At 37.4% G+C, this 18959-nt stretch overlaps 1 protein-coding gene across 5 annotated transcripts in view; it reads left to right on the top strand.

The window, feature by feature from the left end:
- Window positions 1-13316: 13316 nt before the first annotated feature.
- The window catches only part of TP63 (tumor protein p63), a 265894-nt gene continuing 260251 nt past the window's right edge, over window positions 13317-18959 (top strand). For 2 of the 5 annotated variants that reach the window (XM_050779258.1, XM_050779257.1), the window contains exon 1: window positions 13648-13937. In XM_050779258.1, coding sequence (XP_050635215.1) covers window positions 13876-13937 — 62 coding nt within the window. In that variant the 5' untranslated portion in view covers window positions 13648-13875. The other 3 variants (XM_050779259.1, XM_050779264.1, XM_050779261.1) reach the window with 3 other exon arrangements.

Here is an 18959-nt window from a genome sequence, read left to right as displayed (position 1 = left end):
AGTGAGGGGCCCTTCTAAGAGCAGAGTTCAGTATATGTTTCTGAAGTGCCCGGCTATAGGTCTCTTTAGAGAAGCCTAACAGAATTGTGACAGTATATACTTACAGGTTTCTTTCACTGAGAAACCCAGCTACCTCTTCAGTCAACAAATTCTATATCTCAAAGTGGGCTCAGGTCAAAGAATCTAATGAGAAACTCTTTCTTTGTATTGGGGTGAACATCCTCAGCCTCCTACTGACCCATTCTTTCCTTTTCTTAGCTGTTAAGCAGCACCGTCATTGGCTGTCACTTTATTCTTCCTCTAGGGATGCCATATTCTATCAATCATTTTCATAACTCCCTGCAGGTCAAGTCTCCTGGCTGTGCCTCTGACCTTGCTGGTCATAATGGTAAATATGGCTTCCTAGCATGTGGTAGGTAAGTGCAACCCTTGGCCTCTGTTCTTGAGGGTAGAAGGGCATCATTTACATGGATATTAACAGTCCGAGGTCTAGGACCACCTCTCCTACCCCCAGCCCTGAGATACAGAGGAGAGCCAGGATTGAACTTCTTAGTGATCCCGCTACCCTTCCAACTAGCAAATTCCTGATGGCCTTAGTGAATCCTGATGACCTTCCCGTGTCCACTTGGCTCCCTCATCTAACATAGTCTTTTGGTGAATTTTCTTACTTCATATTATATATCCATTCTAGCCATGTCCTTTTTCCCTCAGACTCTTTATTTCTTGTCTACCATCTTGTAGGGAAACCTGCGAAATTTCTCTTCATTTAGCATTGATCATCACTTTTTCCAGACTTTTTCAAGTCACCCTAGCTGTGAGCTTGCCCTATGCACAGTGGTTCTTAACAGGGTGTTAAAGCCCATGTGATAAGAAAATGCCCCCAAGTCAATAAACTATTTCCTATGTGGACTTATTTTTTAGTCCCCTCAATCAAGTACCTGCAAAAATCAATTAGGGATGTCCATGGCTTCTGCTGATACATGCTAGCTAATTCTGGCAACTCTTTGGTATATTATTCATGCTTTACTTTGTCATGACCAGTACATCTTCAGCTGAGCTCTGCTGGAAATTAGCACTATCTGGGACCTGGCAGTAAAAAAAGGAAGTAAAGCATTCGAGAGGGGGGATATCTGTTGCTTTATGAAGTAATGCCTCTGTGACATCTGTCAGTGTGAGGGAAGCACTAGCTCTTACTAGGAAAGGATGGTCTATCTCTATAATCTCTGAGGATTTAGGAGAGTCTGCAAAACCAACTCATCAGGGGTATCCACTTCATGCTGCTATCTATATTTCCAGGTCTCAGGTGTTTCCAACCAGCCTTAGCTAAACAGTCAAATGTCTCTAGAGCTCTGTGACTCTAACGACCAGGTTTTAAGTGGGCTGCTTAGCTTTGTTTTTGCAAAGAGGGCCTTGTCTTTGTGTAAGACACCAAAGATGTCAACTGGCTCTCACACTTAGCCTTTAACTGCTTGCTAAGAACCCTAAGTTTTTTAATATCCCTCTTCAAGGTAGCAGTACAACTTAGCAGTAACTATAAAGCGCTGCTATCCTTGTAGGCACTGTTGCTACCATATCTGTAGGCACTGTTCCCACTGTATCTGCCAAAAGCCTGAATCTGAGGACCTATAAGCATCTGTCCCTCCAATGGATGTTTTTCCAGATCAACCTCAGTAAAATGTATAGCAATTATGCCTTCACCTTCGGCCCCAAACTGTCCGTAGTCCACATACTTCAGGAAGCCATCCTGTTTGCTTAATAACGGAGAGAGAGCCAGTCCCAAAACCCCCGTTTCTCCATTCTTGAACCTCTCTCAGGGCCACTTGTGTTACTTTGTGTACTCAAAGAAGCAGAGCTAAAGAAGGGATTAGATGTACAAAAGATATACTAGCGAGAATGCCGGTGGAGGAAAAAGAAAAAAAGAGTGGAAGAAGGGGGATGCTTCAGAGTGTAATAAAAACTCTTGGCCAGGCGTGGTGGCTCACACCTGTAATCCCAGCACTTCGGCAGGCCAAGGCCGGTGGATCTCAAAGGTCGAGAGATCGAGACCAACATGATCAACATGGTGAAACCCTGTCTCTACTAAAAATACAAAAATTAGCTGGGCATGGTGGTGTGTGCCTGTAGTCCCAGCTCCTTGGGAAGCTGAGGCAGGAGAATCGCTTGAACCCAGGAGGCGGAGGTTGCAGTGAGGTGACATTGCACCACTGCACTCCAGCCTGGCGACAGAGCGAAACTCCTTCTAAAAACAAAGCAAAACAATCCTCTCTCTGACAGCCATGAGGTAGAGGAGAAAAGAAGAGAATACAATAGAAATAGTTTCAGATTGAAAGCCATTTCAAGGAAGGTTTGCCCAGGCTAATGAGGCATTCTTGAGTCAAAATCATGCATCAAAGATGTACCATGTGCTGCCAGAATGGGCCTTGTTTGTAGCCCTACCAGGTTCAGTCCTTGGTTGGAAGCAGCCCAGAAGTGTGGCCTCAATAAACGTGACAGCAGAGTGAATCCAAGGAGCAGACATGAGGCTGCCATCAACTGTGCATTCCACGTTATGAGAGTTAAACTTTACATTTCCATGGTTCCCATGCTCCGCACCACAAATCTTTCATGACGGTCATTTTTTCTCTTGAACCAGAGGTTGTCCACAAGACAGTTCATCAGGAAATTGAGACACATCCTCTTAGCTTTCATTCATCTTGGCATAATATTTTTCACTCATCTATTATGCACACCTTTGAAAGACAATGGCTTTCACCTGTATAGTTTTTATAGGGTAGAGCCATCTAAGACACTTTTTTTCATGTACATTTATTCCATGACTAAAACTTCTCCAGGAAAGTATTTGTAATGGTTATTTCTTGTGGGTTAATACAAAAATTATGCCCATTCACTGTGCAAAATTTGAAAACTACAGAAAAGTATAAAGAAGAAAATATTATTTTCACTCCATAACTCAGAAATAATTACAATTAAAAGCTTATGAATTTTCTTTCTTTTCCTTTGCCTTTGTGATATGGAAAATCTACATTTTTCCATACCATGAAAATACACTGTGTAGATTGCTTTGCTTCTTCTATTAGATGATTTATTTTTGGTTTTAAAAATAATTTTTACTTTGATTATGTAGAAGACTTTAGTAAGAAAATTAGAGAATAAACTTGGCCAATAAATATTCTCTGTATATGCATACATATATACACACACACATACATACATGCATACTTATATGCATATTTATGATACATATTACACTATAGTATATTTTATATATAGAGAGAAATATACACATATGAGTATAAGTAAATATGTACATTATGTGCAATATATACATATACACACATATATATACATATAGATGTGCATATATACATACATGTCTATATAAATATTATCACTCTATATCTATTTATTCTCTCTCTTCTCACATTTCCCTCTCTATTTATGTATATTCAGGGTCTCGATCTGGAAAAGAAGGATTTTTTTTTTTACTTTGGAAATTTTTTTTGTAATTATTGTAATAATACTAATGGTAATTCAGTTCCATGGGGAAAATTATTTATTCTATCCAGAAGTATAATATAAGAGATAACTGAAGAGGAATTCAGATGGATCAGTGGCAGAGCAACAGAATAGTGTACTAACTAACCAAAGACAGTGAAGGTTAGTTGTGTTTTCAGACTGAGGTTATTCCTCCAAGGTAGCACTTTAAATTTACCTCGTAGAAACTTGACACAGAGATGTTGCTGTAAACAAGACCTACTCAGGGGTCACCCCATGGGGATTCCCCTGTAAAGATGCCCTGAGAACCATGTCCATCCCACAGAAGCATTTTAGCAGTGCGTCCACCCCCACATGCTTAAACTGTGCGCACGACCCAGATTTCAAAATAAGCAGAGTTAACATTCTTGACTCCTGGCCCAAATGTGGATGCTCGCCATGAGCTCATGCCTGCCTTTGTGGCTGGCATTTGCAGGGCTTATGTTATCATGCTAACTGGACCAGGAAAGAGACACTGAGGGACATGTGCTGGAAACCATGCATAGGTAGGACTCTGACATTTTTGAATGTGCACAAATGTATTATGACTCTTTCTTTGAGAGTCAAAAGCAAAAGTGTGGTCATAAATGTCAGGGAAATGAGTTAATTTGAGATCAGATCCTGGCTCTACCACTATCTGACTGAATGATTAATGCAGAGTCTCCAACTATCTCTTCCTGTGTAAAATGCAGTTAACCTAACTTGTCTATTTCCTAGGGTTTTCAGTAGTTATCTAAATAGGTAATGGACATAAAATATTTAGTAAGTGGCAAGCTATATAAAAGTTCTGGTTTTGAAGATGCAATATAAAGAGGAGAGATCTTTGTTTTATTTACCTTTATTTTCCTAAATCCCGTCTCAACACCAGTCATACCACAGGCATTTAATTAATGTTATTTAATTGAGTGGATGGATTCAGGTTTGGGAGTTAGAGCTGGGTCCATTACAGGCCACGGTGTCTGATGGTTATTGCATCGTGTGATCGTAGGTTTGTTTCTTAAGCCGTCTGAGTCTTAGCTTCCTCAGGCATAAAATGGAGGTAACAACACCACGTGTTCTAGCCATCTACTTCACACGACAGTTGAAATGTTGCAATGAGATAATGTCTGTGAAAGTGTTCCATAAAATAAACCAAGATACAAAGTCTTGTTATTTTTAAGTCATTCTGATTTCTGAGATTTTTTTTCTAAGTAAATGATCTCTAGATTTCTACATTTCTTTTTTTTTTTTTTTTTTTTTTTTGAGACCAGAGTCTCGCTCTGTCGCCCAGGCTGGAGTGCAGTGGCGCGATCTCTGCTCACTGCAAGCTCCGCCTCCCGGGTTCCCGCCATTCTCCTGCCTCAGCCTCCCGAGTAGCTGGGACCACAGGCGCCCCACCTCGCCCGGCTAATTTTTTGTATTTTTTAGTAGAGACGGGGTTTCACCGGGTTAGCCAGGATGATCTCAATCTCCTGACCTCGTGATTCGCCTGTCTCGGCCTCCCAAAGTGCTGGGATTACAGGCTTGAGCCACCGCGCCCGGCCTCTACATTTCTTTTTAACTTTCAGTATGGCTAATTTTCAAAAAGGGAAATTGATCAGCGTCTCCAGCCCCTCTTTTGTGAGCTGTGTTCCATAGGTAAACACTGTATTTCGAGAAGCTACACCCCTAAAAGAAATCACTTTGCATAGCCTTTGAAATAAACACAGTAGGCTTTTGTTTTCTTGTCTCAATTTCTTCTCCTTGCCTTCCAGAAACTGGGGCTTTTATGACTTCCTGATGATCAGTCCCAAATCAGCAAGGCACAAATTTGTGAATTTATGTCTGAAAGAGAGTTTCAGCAACAGCTGTCTGATGGGTTCACACTATCCAAGGGAAGGTAAATAAGAATGCTTCATTTTATTATCTCCCACCTACACACACGCTTCATGAATACTATAAACATATTCTTACTGCATCAGTATTCGTCAGGTACCAGATATTTCAACCCAAAAGCCCAGCAGGCAAACTGATCATTTGTAACTTAGGGTCACAGCCATGCCATAATTATCCTTTTGTCTATGAAGTTAAAGGTGATAAAAGGAAAAGAAAATCATTCTTGATTCTACTGGGATCTATTTGAGCACAGGAATTGGATTTTGTTGATCAACCTGCTACGAATGGCCTCTAGCACACTGATGGGAACACAGAGGAGGCCCTAAAAGAATATTCACGTTGAATCCATTAATCAACTGTCAAATCAATGAGTACTATGTAGTCTTGTGAGAGAATCATACTGAAACTCCACTAGAAATTTAGGTCTCATCACAACATCATGCATTGTAATGTATTTGCAATAAGCAATCAAACAAATGCATTATAATCAGAGACCAGACACACTAAAGGCCAATTTATTTGGAAGACTCAGTATGTATTATCTTTCCCTTTTATTCTTTCAAAACCTGGAATGTGCTATGTATAACAAGAGTCAAAGCTATTATTGGGATAAAAAACAAATAAATATAAATCCTCTGACACTGGCTGTTTAGAAGTTCACAGATAAATGCATGGCGCTTTAGCACAAGTATAGACCTTCACATTATACCGTTTGCGAATAAATACTATCCTTGATTATTGTCTTATTTTTCTTACCATTGTTGATTATGCTGAGTATTCATTTCCTCATATACCTACATATGTTTTTGAAATTATTTAGAAATCCATAGGTATGGTAAAAAGCATATATTAATGCCATGTACCATATTAACTGTTTTTAAGTGTACAGTTTCATAGCAGTAAATATATCTACATTCTTTTGCAGCAGATCACAGTAAATTTTTCACCTTGCAAACCTGAAACTCTACACTCATTATGCTACCACTCCTCATTACCCCGTCACCCCCGCCCCCATAACTTTACATATGTGTGGGTTTTTGATGTTATAAATATTTCATAAGCTAACTCAAATCATTTTAAAACAAAGTGATTTTATATAGATAGAATAATAGATGAATCATATATCAATATAGCCTTTAAGAAGTTTATACTCATAAAATCACAGACTCTTGGGGTTGAACAGAATCTTTAATATGACATATAACAGCCTTCCCTCCTGCAGCCCCAATCTAAGGCTTGATAGACATACTTGCTGTTTGTAGCAGTACCATGTTTATTTTCCTACAAACACAAGAATAGTGATAAATTCTGTTTCATGCATTCTCATCATAAATAAGCATATACTATGTGATGTATTTATAATTGCATATGCTAAGTAATAGACAGGGGGTTTTGATTAAATATTGATGATATTAATTTCTCCACTCACATTTTTCATGGTTGGTAAAAAGAGAAAAGCATTCATGTACTTCCCATGCCAATTACTGTAGGACATATTCATATTGTGATATAGTCTCCAGCCATAGTTGAACCAACACACATGGGCAGGAGGCATGTTCTTGAAAGCCATTCTGTACCAGGATGAGTAGCAATAATTTAGCTATTTGTGAATGTAACTGAAAAACACATAAATGTATCTTCTCAAACCCAAACTAAAAGTATTCCCTGTTGAACTTGCTCTTAGCTGGACCCTAAACATCCCACAGCCACTCGATGATAGCTCTTTTGAGGTAAAAGGTAATGAAAGGAGCATTGGAGTAGAAATGGATAATAGTATTAAAATATTGCAGATACAATATTTCACATTTGTCTATGTTACAATTTATGACAATGTAAACATATTGCTAAGCTACTTCCCTGGACCTCGGAAGGAACTCTGCAAATCTTGACATTTGAATGTTTAGAATCACAGTAAATCTGAAAGAAGGCCTGGGGAAAACCCGTTGGTAGGCTCTGAAAAGAGAGCAATTCCTGATATGATGCACTGAGACGGACACAGCATCACTTTTATGGTATTTCTGCCAAAAGTGCTTTCAAACCTAAACTAACGTATTATCTACAAACCACTGCCTTGTAGTTTACAAAAATACCTGTGTCATGAAACACAAAGAAGACTGGGAAACTGTTCCTAATTAAAAGATACTAAAAAAAAAAAAAAGGACAACTGAATGCCACATATGATCCAAGATTTTTCCTTGCTATAAAGGAATTATTAAGACAATTGTCAAATATGAATAAGCAGTGTAGAATAGATAGTTTATGGATATAATTTTTTAATTTCAATAATTGAACTGAGATCATGTCAGGTATTTCCTCATTTTAGGAAATACACGCTGAAACATTTAGAATAAAGGTGCATCATATCTGCAACTGACAAATGGTTCAGGGAAAAACAAATCTGGGGAATGCCAAATAAGGACTTCCTGTGTTTCTTTCTTTATCTCTCACTCACGTGAGCTTTGAGCAAAGGAGGGGTGGGAGTGAGGAGCGGCCCCCACACAGCTGTTCAGGGATGTCTGGAAAAGAAGCCCACCCACATTGCTTCTGGACACTGGGTGTGACTTGGAGGGTATCAGGTTTGTCTGTTAAAGAAACTGCCAACCTCTTCCTGCCCCAATTGGCCTCTGTTCCCTTGCATGCCTTCTGAACAGAAGAGTGCCCCTTTCCTTGGGACACTCCCTTAAGGCATCTTCTTGACATTAACTTAACTATAAATGTTTATTTGATGAATTTCAGTGACCTGAAGAGAGATGGAGGTTAAATCAGAAGAAGCACATGGCTAAGGTTGCAATTCTCTTGCTTTTTCTTTGAATTAAAGTCATTTGAATACCATTCAGGTTACTTAAGTTCTAGGTCGAGCTTCTCTCCTAATCGATGTCTGACTGTAGCAAATATTGGGTCCAAAGTTGGAAAGGTTAGCAGACTCCTCCCCATGACAGAACTTTGGTTTCCACTCTACTAAAATAGAGATTGTGTGGTTGGGCTGCAGCTGTGTACAGAAAAGGGTCATACAATCAAAAATCACCAAACTCAGTCTCTTCAATTTGAATGATGTTGGCGAACTTGCTCCACCACCTCCTATCCTTGAAGGTTCTTTCCTGCTCTCCACACTATAAATGCAGGATGACCTGGAAAGTCTAGGACCTGAGGTTCAGTTACCCTGACACAAAGGAATTCAGTTTCTCTGATCTCATAGTCACAGGCTGCCAGAGCTCTACGGAACATGCAAGATCATCTGCTTTAAGCCTCTTGTGGTGGCATCTGTTGTTTTCCACTGCCCTATACCTATTGCTCTTTCCTGGGTTAACAGAACCTTTATTTTCTTCTGAAAACTCTCTGCTAAGTCATGGTAGGGCTATCAATCGAGACGATCAGGCCTCTCCTGGCCAAACACGGCATCTTTCTTTTGGGAAGTTGAATCTTAAGCTGAATAGCTCAAGTTCAAAAAAAGCTGTTGAATCTGACTTATGCCTACAGTGGCGTTGTGAAGTGACTATTCATTCCTATTTCTTAAGCCCCTGAGTTTATCCTTGTTCCAGCCTTTTCCGAGATCTGCTTTTGTTTTTTTTTTCCACTGTCTCCTATTATCTGTGAATTTTCATATTTCTTTTCATACATTTTCATGTTTTGTTTGTTTGTGTGTTTTTTGGCTTTACGTAAGCAGAATCAGTTTCTATTGTTTATACCCAAGGAATCCTAATTGATACATCCTTCCCCTTTAAAAATAAAGCATCTAAGTCTCAAAGGGAGTAGGCTACCTGCCTAAGGCCTGGGAGTAAGTTAGTACCAGAGCTCATACTAACCAGGTTAGCCAACTTCTTTACACAGTATTTGCTCTCTCCATCAGAGTTATAGCAGTCATGGAAGAAAGAAACTACTATTTTGCCAAAGACCTCAGGAGAACCAAGAACAAGTTCTGGGATATGTGATGATTGAGCTCTTAAAAAGTTTGTTGGACTTCTGGCCATAATTGTGTATCTAAGACCAGATTTCATTCTTAATAGCTAAACAAACAAACAAACAAACAAGAGCGATCCACAGGTTCAGCAGCTATAATAAGAATGAATTACTGATACAGTTGACAATATGAATGTAGCTCAGAAACAACAGCATCAATGAGCAAAAAAAAAAAAAAAAAAAAAAAAAAAAAACAAAATCCAGACACAGAAGAATACACACCATATCCCTGCATTTATGTGATATTCTAGCATTGTATTGTCCAACATAGTAGCCAGTAGCCTCACATGGCTATTCAAATTTAAGTTGATTAAAATTAAGTGAGAATAAAAATTTAGCTCTTCAGTAACGTTAGCCACATGTAGCTAGTGGCTACCACATCAGATGGTGCAAATATAGATTATTTCCTTTAAAACAGAAAGTTCTATTGGAAAACAATGCTCTAGAAAATATACGTATAATCTACAACAACAAAAGGCAAGTCAGTGATTGCCTAAGGCCAGTGGTGAGGGGAGCCTGATTGCAAAGTGGTATTGACTGCAACGTGGTATAAGGAAAGTTTTGGGTAATAGAGATGTTGGAATCTTGATTGCGATAGAGGCTACGTGGTGTCTAATATATCACCTCCTCAAACTGAACACTTGGAATTGACAAATTTCATTGTATGTAAATTATATGTCAATAAAGTAACTCTAAGAGGTCAAGTGTTTTATGGAAATTATTTTTAATCAGTTGCAATACTTATTATGAGATGATTTTTGCAAATATATAAACATGTTATTCATCTACTGTGCAATATTTTTGCTAGTCCCTGACAACACAGAGGTGAATTAGAATAGCAAGCCTGCCCTCAAGCTGTTCACAATCCAGTACAGGAGATGAGTCTATTCAAAAATAGCTAGAATCCAGGAAGAAAGTTATAGGTGACCTTACACAAAAAAGTGCAGATATAATTATTTAGGACAGTAGAAGTGGGGAAGGTTTCTTTTATATGGAAAAAAAAGGGAGATTTTTTGGTCTTTGAAGGATGAGCAAGATGTGAATATGTGCAGATGGGGTTTTAAAACATTCCTGGTGGAGGGCAAAATATGATCCAAGGCACAAGAACAACCAGAAAAATATGCAACCTAGAGGAAAGTGCATGAAGGAGAGCAGTTGTAAAATAATTTTCATGGATGTAAGTGAGAAGAATTTGTATCTAGACACCTGAGTTTGGCAGAGTGCATGTTCTTGGGTCCTAGGAGTCAAGAAGTACAAGTGTCCCTTTCTCCTACATTGTGCTCGGTGGTCCAAGTCCAAAACACCTTTCCTTCCTTAAGTACTTTCTTCTCCCCTCCATACAAATCTAAAGTCTTCACGAACATCATTTAAACAGGCAGGTCATGGTCAGAAAGGCAATTACTTTTCCTAGACTTCTATGTACATTATTATGTTACAATCTCTGCCTGAAAGACTCAAAGTCTTGGGAAAGCTTCCACCTTCCACACCAAAGATATAATTTATGCATTTGCATAGTAACCTTAGTCCCCTAAGAGAAGAAAGATAAAATATAAATATAAGAGGCAATTATGGTAATTATAATAAAATTGCCACTCATTTTTCACTTGATCATGTATGGTTGTGTGCTATTGATGTTCTGTTGAATTCTAGAGAGTTTGCCTCTTTTTTCTTGGTCAACTCTCTCCATTTGTTTCCATAATGCAATAGGAGCCAATCTGTTTCATAATCATTTATTTAAAATTTGTTGCCATTTAATTTCTGTCCCTCTTAGCTTAGCAAATTTAGGATTTTTAAATAACAACTATTGAAATCATGACATACGTTTAAATGATATTATTTAAATAAGTTAGGCTAGAATCCTTTTAAATTAAAAAGAAATAGATGAGTGCAGTGGCTCATGCCTGTAATCCCAACACTTTGGGAAGCCAAGTCGGGAGGATAGCTTGAGTCCAGGAGTTTGAGATCAGCCAGGGCAACATAGCAAGACCCCATATCTAACAAAACAAAACAAAACAAAATTACCTGGGTATGGTTGTGCTCACCTGTAGTCCAAGTTATACAGGAAGCTGAGGCAGAAGGATCACTTGAGCCTGTGAGGTTGAGGCTGCAGTGATCTGTGATCATGCCACTGCACTCAGTCTGGATGACAGTGCGAGAAGCCGTCTCAAAAATAATAAATAAATAAATAAATAATAACTTTTAAAAAGCAAAAATTAATTAAATTTAAAAAACACAACACACTAGAGATGTTTGCAGATTGATTATTTGGGAGTCTGTATCCCTGGAAGTTAATGTAAAATATTTAGAATATATGGTGAAACCCCGTCTCTACTAAAAATACAAAAAAATTAGCCGGGCGTGGTGGCCGGCGCCTGTAGTCTCACCTTCTCGGGAGGCTGAGGCAGGAGAATGGCATGAACCCGGGAGGCGGCGGAGCTTGCAGTGAGAGGTGATCGCACCACTGCACTCCAGCCTGGGCGACAGAGTGAGACTCCGTCTCAAAATATATATATATATGTATATTTAGAAGAGTTCTTCCTCATTTCCTAGGGATGTCAAATTGTAAATATCAGACCTGGAACGAACACTAGGGCTCGACACTCCAAAGTATGGTCCAAGGACCAGCAGCATCAAGTAACCTGGGAACGTGTTAGAAATGCAGAGTCTCAGGTCTCACCCCAGACCTACTGAACCAGAATCTGCATTAACCAGATTTCTAGGTGCCTCACAGGCACATTAAAACTTGAGAAGTTCTGCACTAGAAATCATCAGTCCACCTTTCATTATAAATGGAATCACTTGGCTGTGGTCACAGGAAACTGATTATTTTTAATTTCAGAACCTTATATTTAGGTCATCTGTATTTGCTAATAGCAGAGAAGAAAGCCAAACTCTTTAACTCCAATTAACAAATCTATAATTAATTAGTTAAATAATCTTCCCTTTTAGTTTTACATTTTGTGGAGCAAGCTGTTTGATTTGGCTGGGGTTGAGGCTGGCCTGTTTGTGAATTTCACAATTCACAGATGTTAGCTGCTCTCGGGCTAAGTAAAGGAAGAGAATGTCAAGTTTTAAATAGCTTCTCCCTTCCATCCTAGCTGAAGCAACAAATAAAATATTTTTATGAAACACATTTTGAGTCAGATTTACTTACAGGGAAATGTCAAATTTCTCTGAAACGGCTTTAGATTGTCTCACAACTTTGACATTTACTGATGTCACCTGTTTACAGGTGTGTCCTGTGATTAGGCAGTGAATGGAAGATATGAACTTGCCATGTTAGTGACCATTAGATACACAGAGTGTTTTTTTTTTTCCTCCTGTTGGAGTCTATCCTAATTTAACTTCTGAATCATATTTCATTCAATTTCCAAATCCACAAAACCAGGATAAGTTTACAGCCCATATTCAGAAAGGAAATAAACTATTTTGTATGTAGACTTTCCTGGTATTATACTGATTTGGGAATATATGAACAATCTTATGATTTCCTTTCTAAGTAGGTCAAGTCAAAGCAAAACCAAAAACAGCAAAAATTGTAAGACATAAAGAAGAGAGTGGAGCCGACTGATAGAGATTAAAATAAACTAGAATATTTTTATTAACAGGCAGTTTGAAATAATTTGTGCATTTCAAAATATTCTACAATAATATATTATTTCCCATTTTAATATCTTTAAGAAAATTACTATAGTATATGTAAGTATATGTGCATGTGTTTGAGGTAGGATATTTAACTCAATAAAGGTTATTTTCTTTTATTCGGGCCAGGCAAAACTTCTAAGGGGATGTGAAAGGGATATCTCTTTCTCTTAGCTGAGAGGAAGAGTGAGTTCTAAGTTAAATATAATCAAGGAATTTCCCTGTCTTTGCTATTTGAGATTGTGACCACAACAGGCGGTTGGCTGAAAGGGAAACTGAAGGGCGGGGAGGGAGGGAAATAGATGAAAAAAACAAAACAAAACAAAACTTCCCTAAGCAGCTCTACAAAACATTTTAGCCCCAGAAATAGTCACAGAAATCCTCAAATCAAATCAGTATCCAGATACAGGGAAGTGTTATGTAGCTGGAGCAGGGTGGACACTCATCGGCTCAGTTCGGTTACAAAAGTCCAGGCTGCTGAAATTAAACTCTGATGCCATTCATGCCAGCATCCAATCACGACAGAGATCAGAAGTTCAGAGATGCCTCCAGCTCCAAACTGCCAACAACAAGTGTGGCTACTATACGTCAAGGACTCTGAAGCCGTGAGAGAGGGGGAAGAACAACATTAGAGAGGATGCCCAGCTGGTAAGAATCGAGCCTTTATGAAGTTTTAGTCACTTGATGGATCTCATTGGCTAAACTCAAGAAACGCTCCGCCTCTTTGCAAATATGTGTGAAGGGGAGAAGTGCCTAAACTTCTATGTCTGATAGCATTTGACCCTATTGCTTTTAGCCTCCCGGCTTTATATCTATATATACACAGGTGTATGTGTATATTTTATGTAATTGGTCTCCATTTGTTGACATCAAAGACAGTTGAAGGAAATGAATTTTGAAACTTCACGGTGTGCCACCCTACAGTACTGCCCTGACCCTTACATCCAGCGGTGAGTTTAAATGTGACATAACTTCTCTCAAAACTTAATTGAAGTGCCTTGTGTATTATGAATGTTTCAGCTGTGTACAAAGAACAATTCCTCCTTGTTTAGTGAGCACAGTGATATTATTTTGGACTTTCTGTGGACTTAAAGTGGTCTGTGGGCATATTTTCTAAATGTCTTTTTTGGTTGATATCTGGATCTACAAAGTGAAAAAATTTGAAGCTAATCTTCCCATTTAAAAAAATTATCACACCATTTAAGAATGTTTAAAATATATTATTTGCCTTGTTCAGCACCTACTCACTCAATAAGAATTTCACTGGGCAGGGATATAAAAATATATGGATAATCTTCAAGTCAAAATAAACACCAAATAATTTTGATTTATACATTAAGAAATGGATAACTAGCCATTGTTGTACCAAAAAGATTGTGGCTTGTCATGGTGTTTTCTAAGGAATTTTTTTTTTATATGTTTGATAACGAATATCTTTTAACAAATCTGACTTTTAAAGCCTGTGATTGTAGTAAATTTTATTTAGAAACATTTGCCTAGTACCAAGAGAGAATATTAGTGAGGGTGCACAATTGTGTGTGTATGTGCTTCAAATTAGACTTTGCTATTTTTAAACTGGTAAATGAAATCTGAACAGTGTTTTTCCAGTCATAAAGTTATGGGAGATATTCAAGTCATATGTAGCAATGTGATGTTGCTAGTTTGTACAGCATGAGATTTCGTACTTTATTTTATAAGACAAATGAGATAGGTCCTTTGCGTGTTGAAAATGATGGGGTTACAAAGGGTTAACTGGTCATTTACCACCTGTGTCTGTTGGAGCTGGATACAAGAAGCAGATTCTGTTCTCTCTGGGCAGGACTCACTTACTGTAGACTAGCAGAGTATGAAACATGTATGATCTTCTTTCATTAACATGATTTGCCACCATGTAGAACACTAATGTGGGATATGTAGACTGTTTCTCTTCCTGTGAGGTTTGTGATGGGTTGTGTGAGAAGGCAGAAGAGAAAGAGCAAGGCAGAGAAGTAAATGAAATAGAGGAGAGAAAAAGAAAAGGGTGCAAAAAGAGAGAGGGGAAGCAAGCTTGGGGTCTCCAAGGCTTCAATGGAAAATGGTGGTGGTGGCTTGATTTGTGTCTTGCTGTTTGCCGCGAACAACGATATTAGCAAAAAATGAATGGCTCTAGAATTTATGTTCTTGTATTACGTGAAAATTAGATTTAGCTGGAGTTGGGGATTGGGTTGATTAAAAAGAAAAACACCAAAGGTTTTTCTGGTTCTCAAAATTGTTTCTAATCGCAAAATTATCTATTCCATTACACATCATTGGAAATAATAGTTCTAAGAACGTAATTGTGATGAAACAGTAATTGTGTAATGCTGCTCTTTAGGCCATCTCTCCTAAAGTAGGTGCTTGGATCCAGGGAAGCTTTAGAAGAAACTTCCTTCTATTGACTAATAACCCACACTTCAATCCTGCATACATCTCTGGAAGCATTTCTAATGATTAATAAGAGAGGCCTATAAATATAAAGAAATAGAGAAAATACTTTTTATATTACCTTGATGATCTCTTAGTTCATGGAGCAAATGTCATCTCAGTTTTTGACATACTGTAACATTCTAAGCAATCATAGTATTTTTGTTTTTTTTTTTTTAACCTTTATTTTAAGTTCAAGGGTACAAGAGCAAGTTTGTTACACAGGTAAACTTGTGTCATAGGGGTTCGTTGTACAGATTATTTTATCACTCAGGTACTAAGCCTAGTACCCATTAGTTATTTTTCCTGATCCTCTCCCTCCTCCCACCTTCCAACCTCTGAAAGGCCCCAGTGCATGTTGTTCCCCTCTATGTGTCCATGTGTTCTCATCATGTAGCTCCCACTTACACGTGAGAACATACGGTATTTGGTTTTCTCCTCCTGTGTTAGTTTGCTGAGGATAATGGCCTCCAGCTCCATCTAAATTCCTGCAGAGGACATGATCTCATTCTTTTTTATGGCTGCATAGTATTTTTAAGTAGTTTTAATTTTTCCTAGAATGCCCTGGGCTTTGATCATGGTGCTTGATACTTTTGGGGAGGGGAGGGGGTCATGTTGAGAAGCTGTGAGACTATGGTTCAGGATGGCCAGGGAGCAATTATTTGCCTAATAATTTTAGGCAAGAATATGTACTTCTCATTTGTAATGCAAGCTTAACCAGCAAAAACATTAAGGTGGTGAAACGTAGCTCTTACTAAGCATCTGCTCTGTGGAAGGCATTGCAAATACAAAAATGAATTAGATGTGACTGTTACATTCATTTATTTAACGTTACAGTACTTATATATTTAATCTGAAATATATTTTCCTCAAATATTTTAACTGTTTGTCATATATTTTAAGGACTGAATTATTACTATTTTCCAACTTTTACTACTTAGTGAATAAATGAGTAAGTGAAATATCACTAAAGGAATTAGTATGATAGTGTATATTGTCGAAACAAGGATCAAACAATATTTTCTTTGATACCTCATGAGTGAATGGGTTTGAGCTGATTTTTCGAAGCAGACAACCGTTGTAGTTCTCAGTTTACAAAAGCTATTTTAAGAAAGACCAAATTTAATCATTCCATAATCATAGTCATCTACATATTTAAATTTGTCTTTACTGACCTTGTGTTTAGCAAAAGTCATGAAAGATAATTTTTTAAAGAAAGAACAGGGTATCTTGATATTTTTAACTCCAAGCTACCTTAATTTATGAATTCCCTTACAGAATAGAAAAAAATGGCAGATGTTATCTTTTATTACGAAATGTTAATGCCATTCCAAAAAAAGTGTTTAAATGCATGTTTCAGAGGACGATGGTCATCATTCTCTCAGTTAAAATTGGGACTTCGTCCTCTGTTTTTTTCCTTTCCACTTAAACATATTAGCGTGTTGAACATTTAGTTGTGCCTTGATGACAATGCTAATTTACTTTAGTCTTTGCAGAAACTTTTCTGAAAACCAAAAAGGCAGTTAACACCTTAGAGCTGATTAAGTTCCCCTTCTGATAATATTAACAATACCAAGAGGAAAAAAAGTTGGATAAAATCACATTACCATTTGATTACTAACTTAATTTTTAAAATATTGATGTATAGATAAAATTATAAAAGTTCAATAAATAAGTCAATGGGTTAGTTACCTTTAATTTATGAATAGAAACTTGTACAAAATAAATTGTTTGTTGTTTATTTTTATTAGGTGAATATTGAAAATGAATCTAAAATTTAGCACTTCAGAAGATACATCCTTGTTAATGTGTTGTTTGGGCTAAAACTTGGGCAATTTTCCATTCTTTAATTTCTAGAATTTCCATATACTTTGTACAATTTATTTTTTAACAAAGTAATTTTAATAGATTAAATTTTCAAAGTATTTTTACAAAAAATAAACCAGTTAAAATGGTAAACATGAATCAAAATTAAATTTTGAAATTATGTGATAACTGAGGGCTAAAAATTAGAGAAAAGTAAACATCATTTCAATTTGAACCACCAGTAAAATATTTTGTATTATTTTTTCTTAGTCATTCCAAAGAGGCATCAAACTATTAAAATACTCTGTGGATGATAAGAAGTGTTTTTTGTGTGAATTATATATTTGTTGTGAATTGTACTCTTTACTGGCTTAAAGGTCAACTTTATTAGCTGTACTTTCTAAATATATCCCAAAAGGAAGAGTGATGACAATGAACTTATAGTGGAAGATCCTTTCATTTGTAAGATAAAATCACCTAAAGGCAGATGCACTTCTGTGTTGGGAGTCCTTCACTTGCTCCTCCACATCTGTTCTTTTTCTTTCTTGTTCTTTTCCTCAAGAAGCTGCTTCCTGATAATTGCATTAACAGGTCTTTTCTTCTCCGGTTTCCTGTTGAATTCAACGAGTGGCAATCTCCTGCAGGAGAGTGAAGTTGGAATATTAGCTTCCCTGGCTGACTCCCTGTTGGTTTTTGGCTAAAGGTTGCAGATCCTCTCAGAGGCCCTTGCTGCAGGTCCAAGTCCCCTGACTTTGAGTAGTTTATTCCCTCCCTTTCCTTTTCTTCAAGCTTGGGAGGGGTAACCATTTCCAGCCATTGCTAATTCTAGGGAGCCACATCATATTCCTTACTCTTCATTAAACTTTCTTCAATTTCCTTTTTTCTTGCCAGTATCATGCTTTTTTTCCTGCCAGGATCGTGACAACTACACTCATTAAAAAAGTATGCCGTGATGTTGTTTATGTACACATGAAGATTTCCAAAATAATTGATATAGCAATTAATAATATAACAATTTTTGATATAAGGTAAATGATGTATCCATCCATTTTAATGAGCACACTGGCTTTTAGCCATCTCCATAATCACCAAGTTTCTCTGACTGAAAGGAATGAGCCAGCACGCTACAGTCTGCATATGTTGTTTATACACAGTTGTTTATACACACTTATAAAGAAATATTAAGTTACAGTTTATCTTCAGGATCTAACATATCTATCAGTTGTAATCAAGAAAAAATTCTTCAGTATCTAATGGATAAGCTTCAAAATATATTTATGGCCAACTGTGGTTAGCTAAAAGCATAATGCTGCTAGTTTTCCGTGTGCTGCATCTAAGCGGTGAGTGCATTTAAATAGCAGAGAGTCGCATTAGCAGAGTGCACATAGGATTTGCAAGAGATCTGAATTGTAGTAAGTAAACTCCACCACTAAATGATTATGTGACCTTCATGGAATCACTTAAGCTATCTAAATCAAAGTTCCTCATGAGTTAAGTAGGGATGAAAACCTCTCATTTACTGTTCACTACTAGAACTTTGAGAAATAAACTCAACTCAACTCTGAAAGACACCCCCTTAGTGTATGGTAAGTTCTCACCTAACGTTATTGATAGGTTCTTGGAGATTGTGATTTTAAGCAAAACAGTGTGTAATTAATGAAACCAATTTTACCGTAGGCTAATTGATACAAACAACAGTTAAGTTTCTATGGCATATTTTGGGT

Source organism: Macaca thibetana, chromosome 2, assembly GCF_024542745.1.
Source record: "Macaca thibetana thibetana isolate TM-01 chromosome 2, ASM2454274v1, whole genome shotgun sequence".
NCBI classification, from domain to species: Eukaryota; Metazoa; Chordata; class Mammalia; order Primates; family Cercopithecidae; genus Macaca; species Macaca thibetana.
The sequence above is the reverse complement of the archived record's forward strand: the minus strand, read 5'-3'. Positions and strand labels throughout refer to the sequence as shown.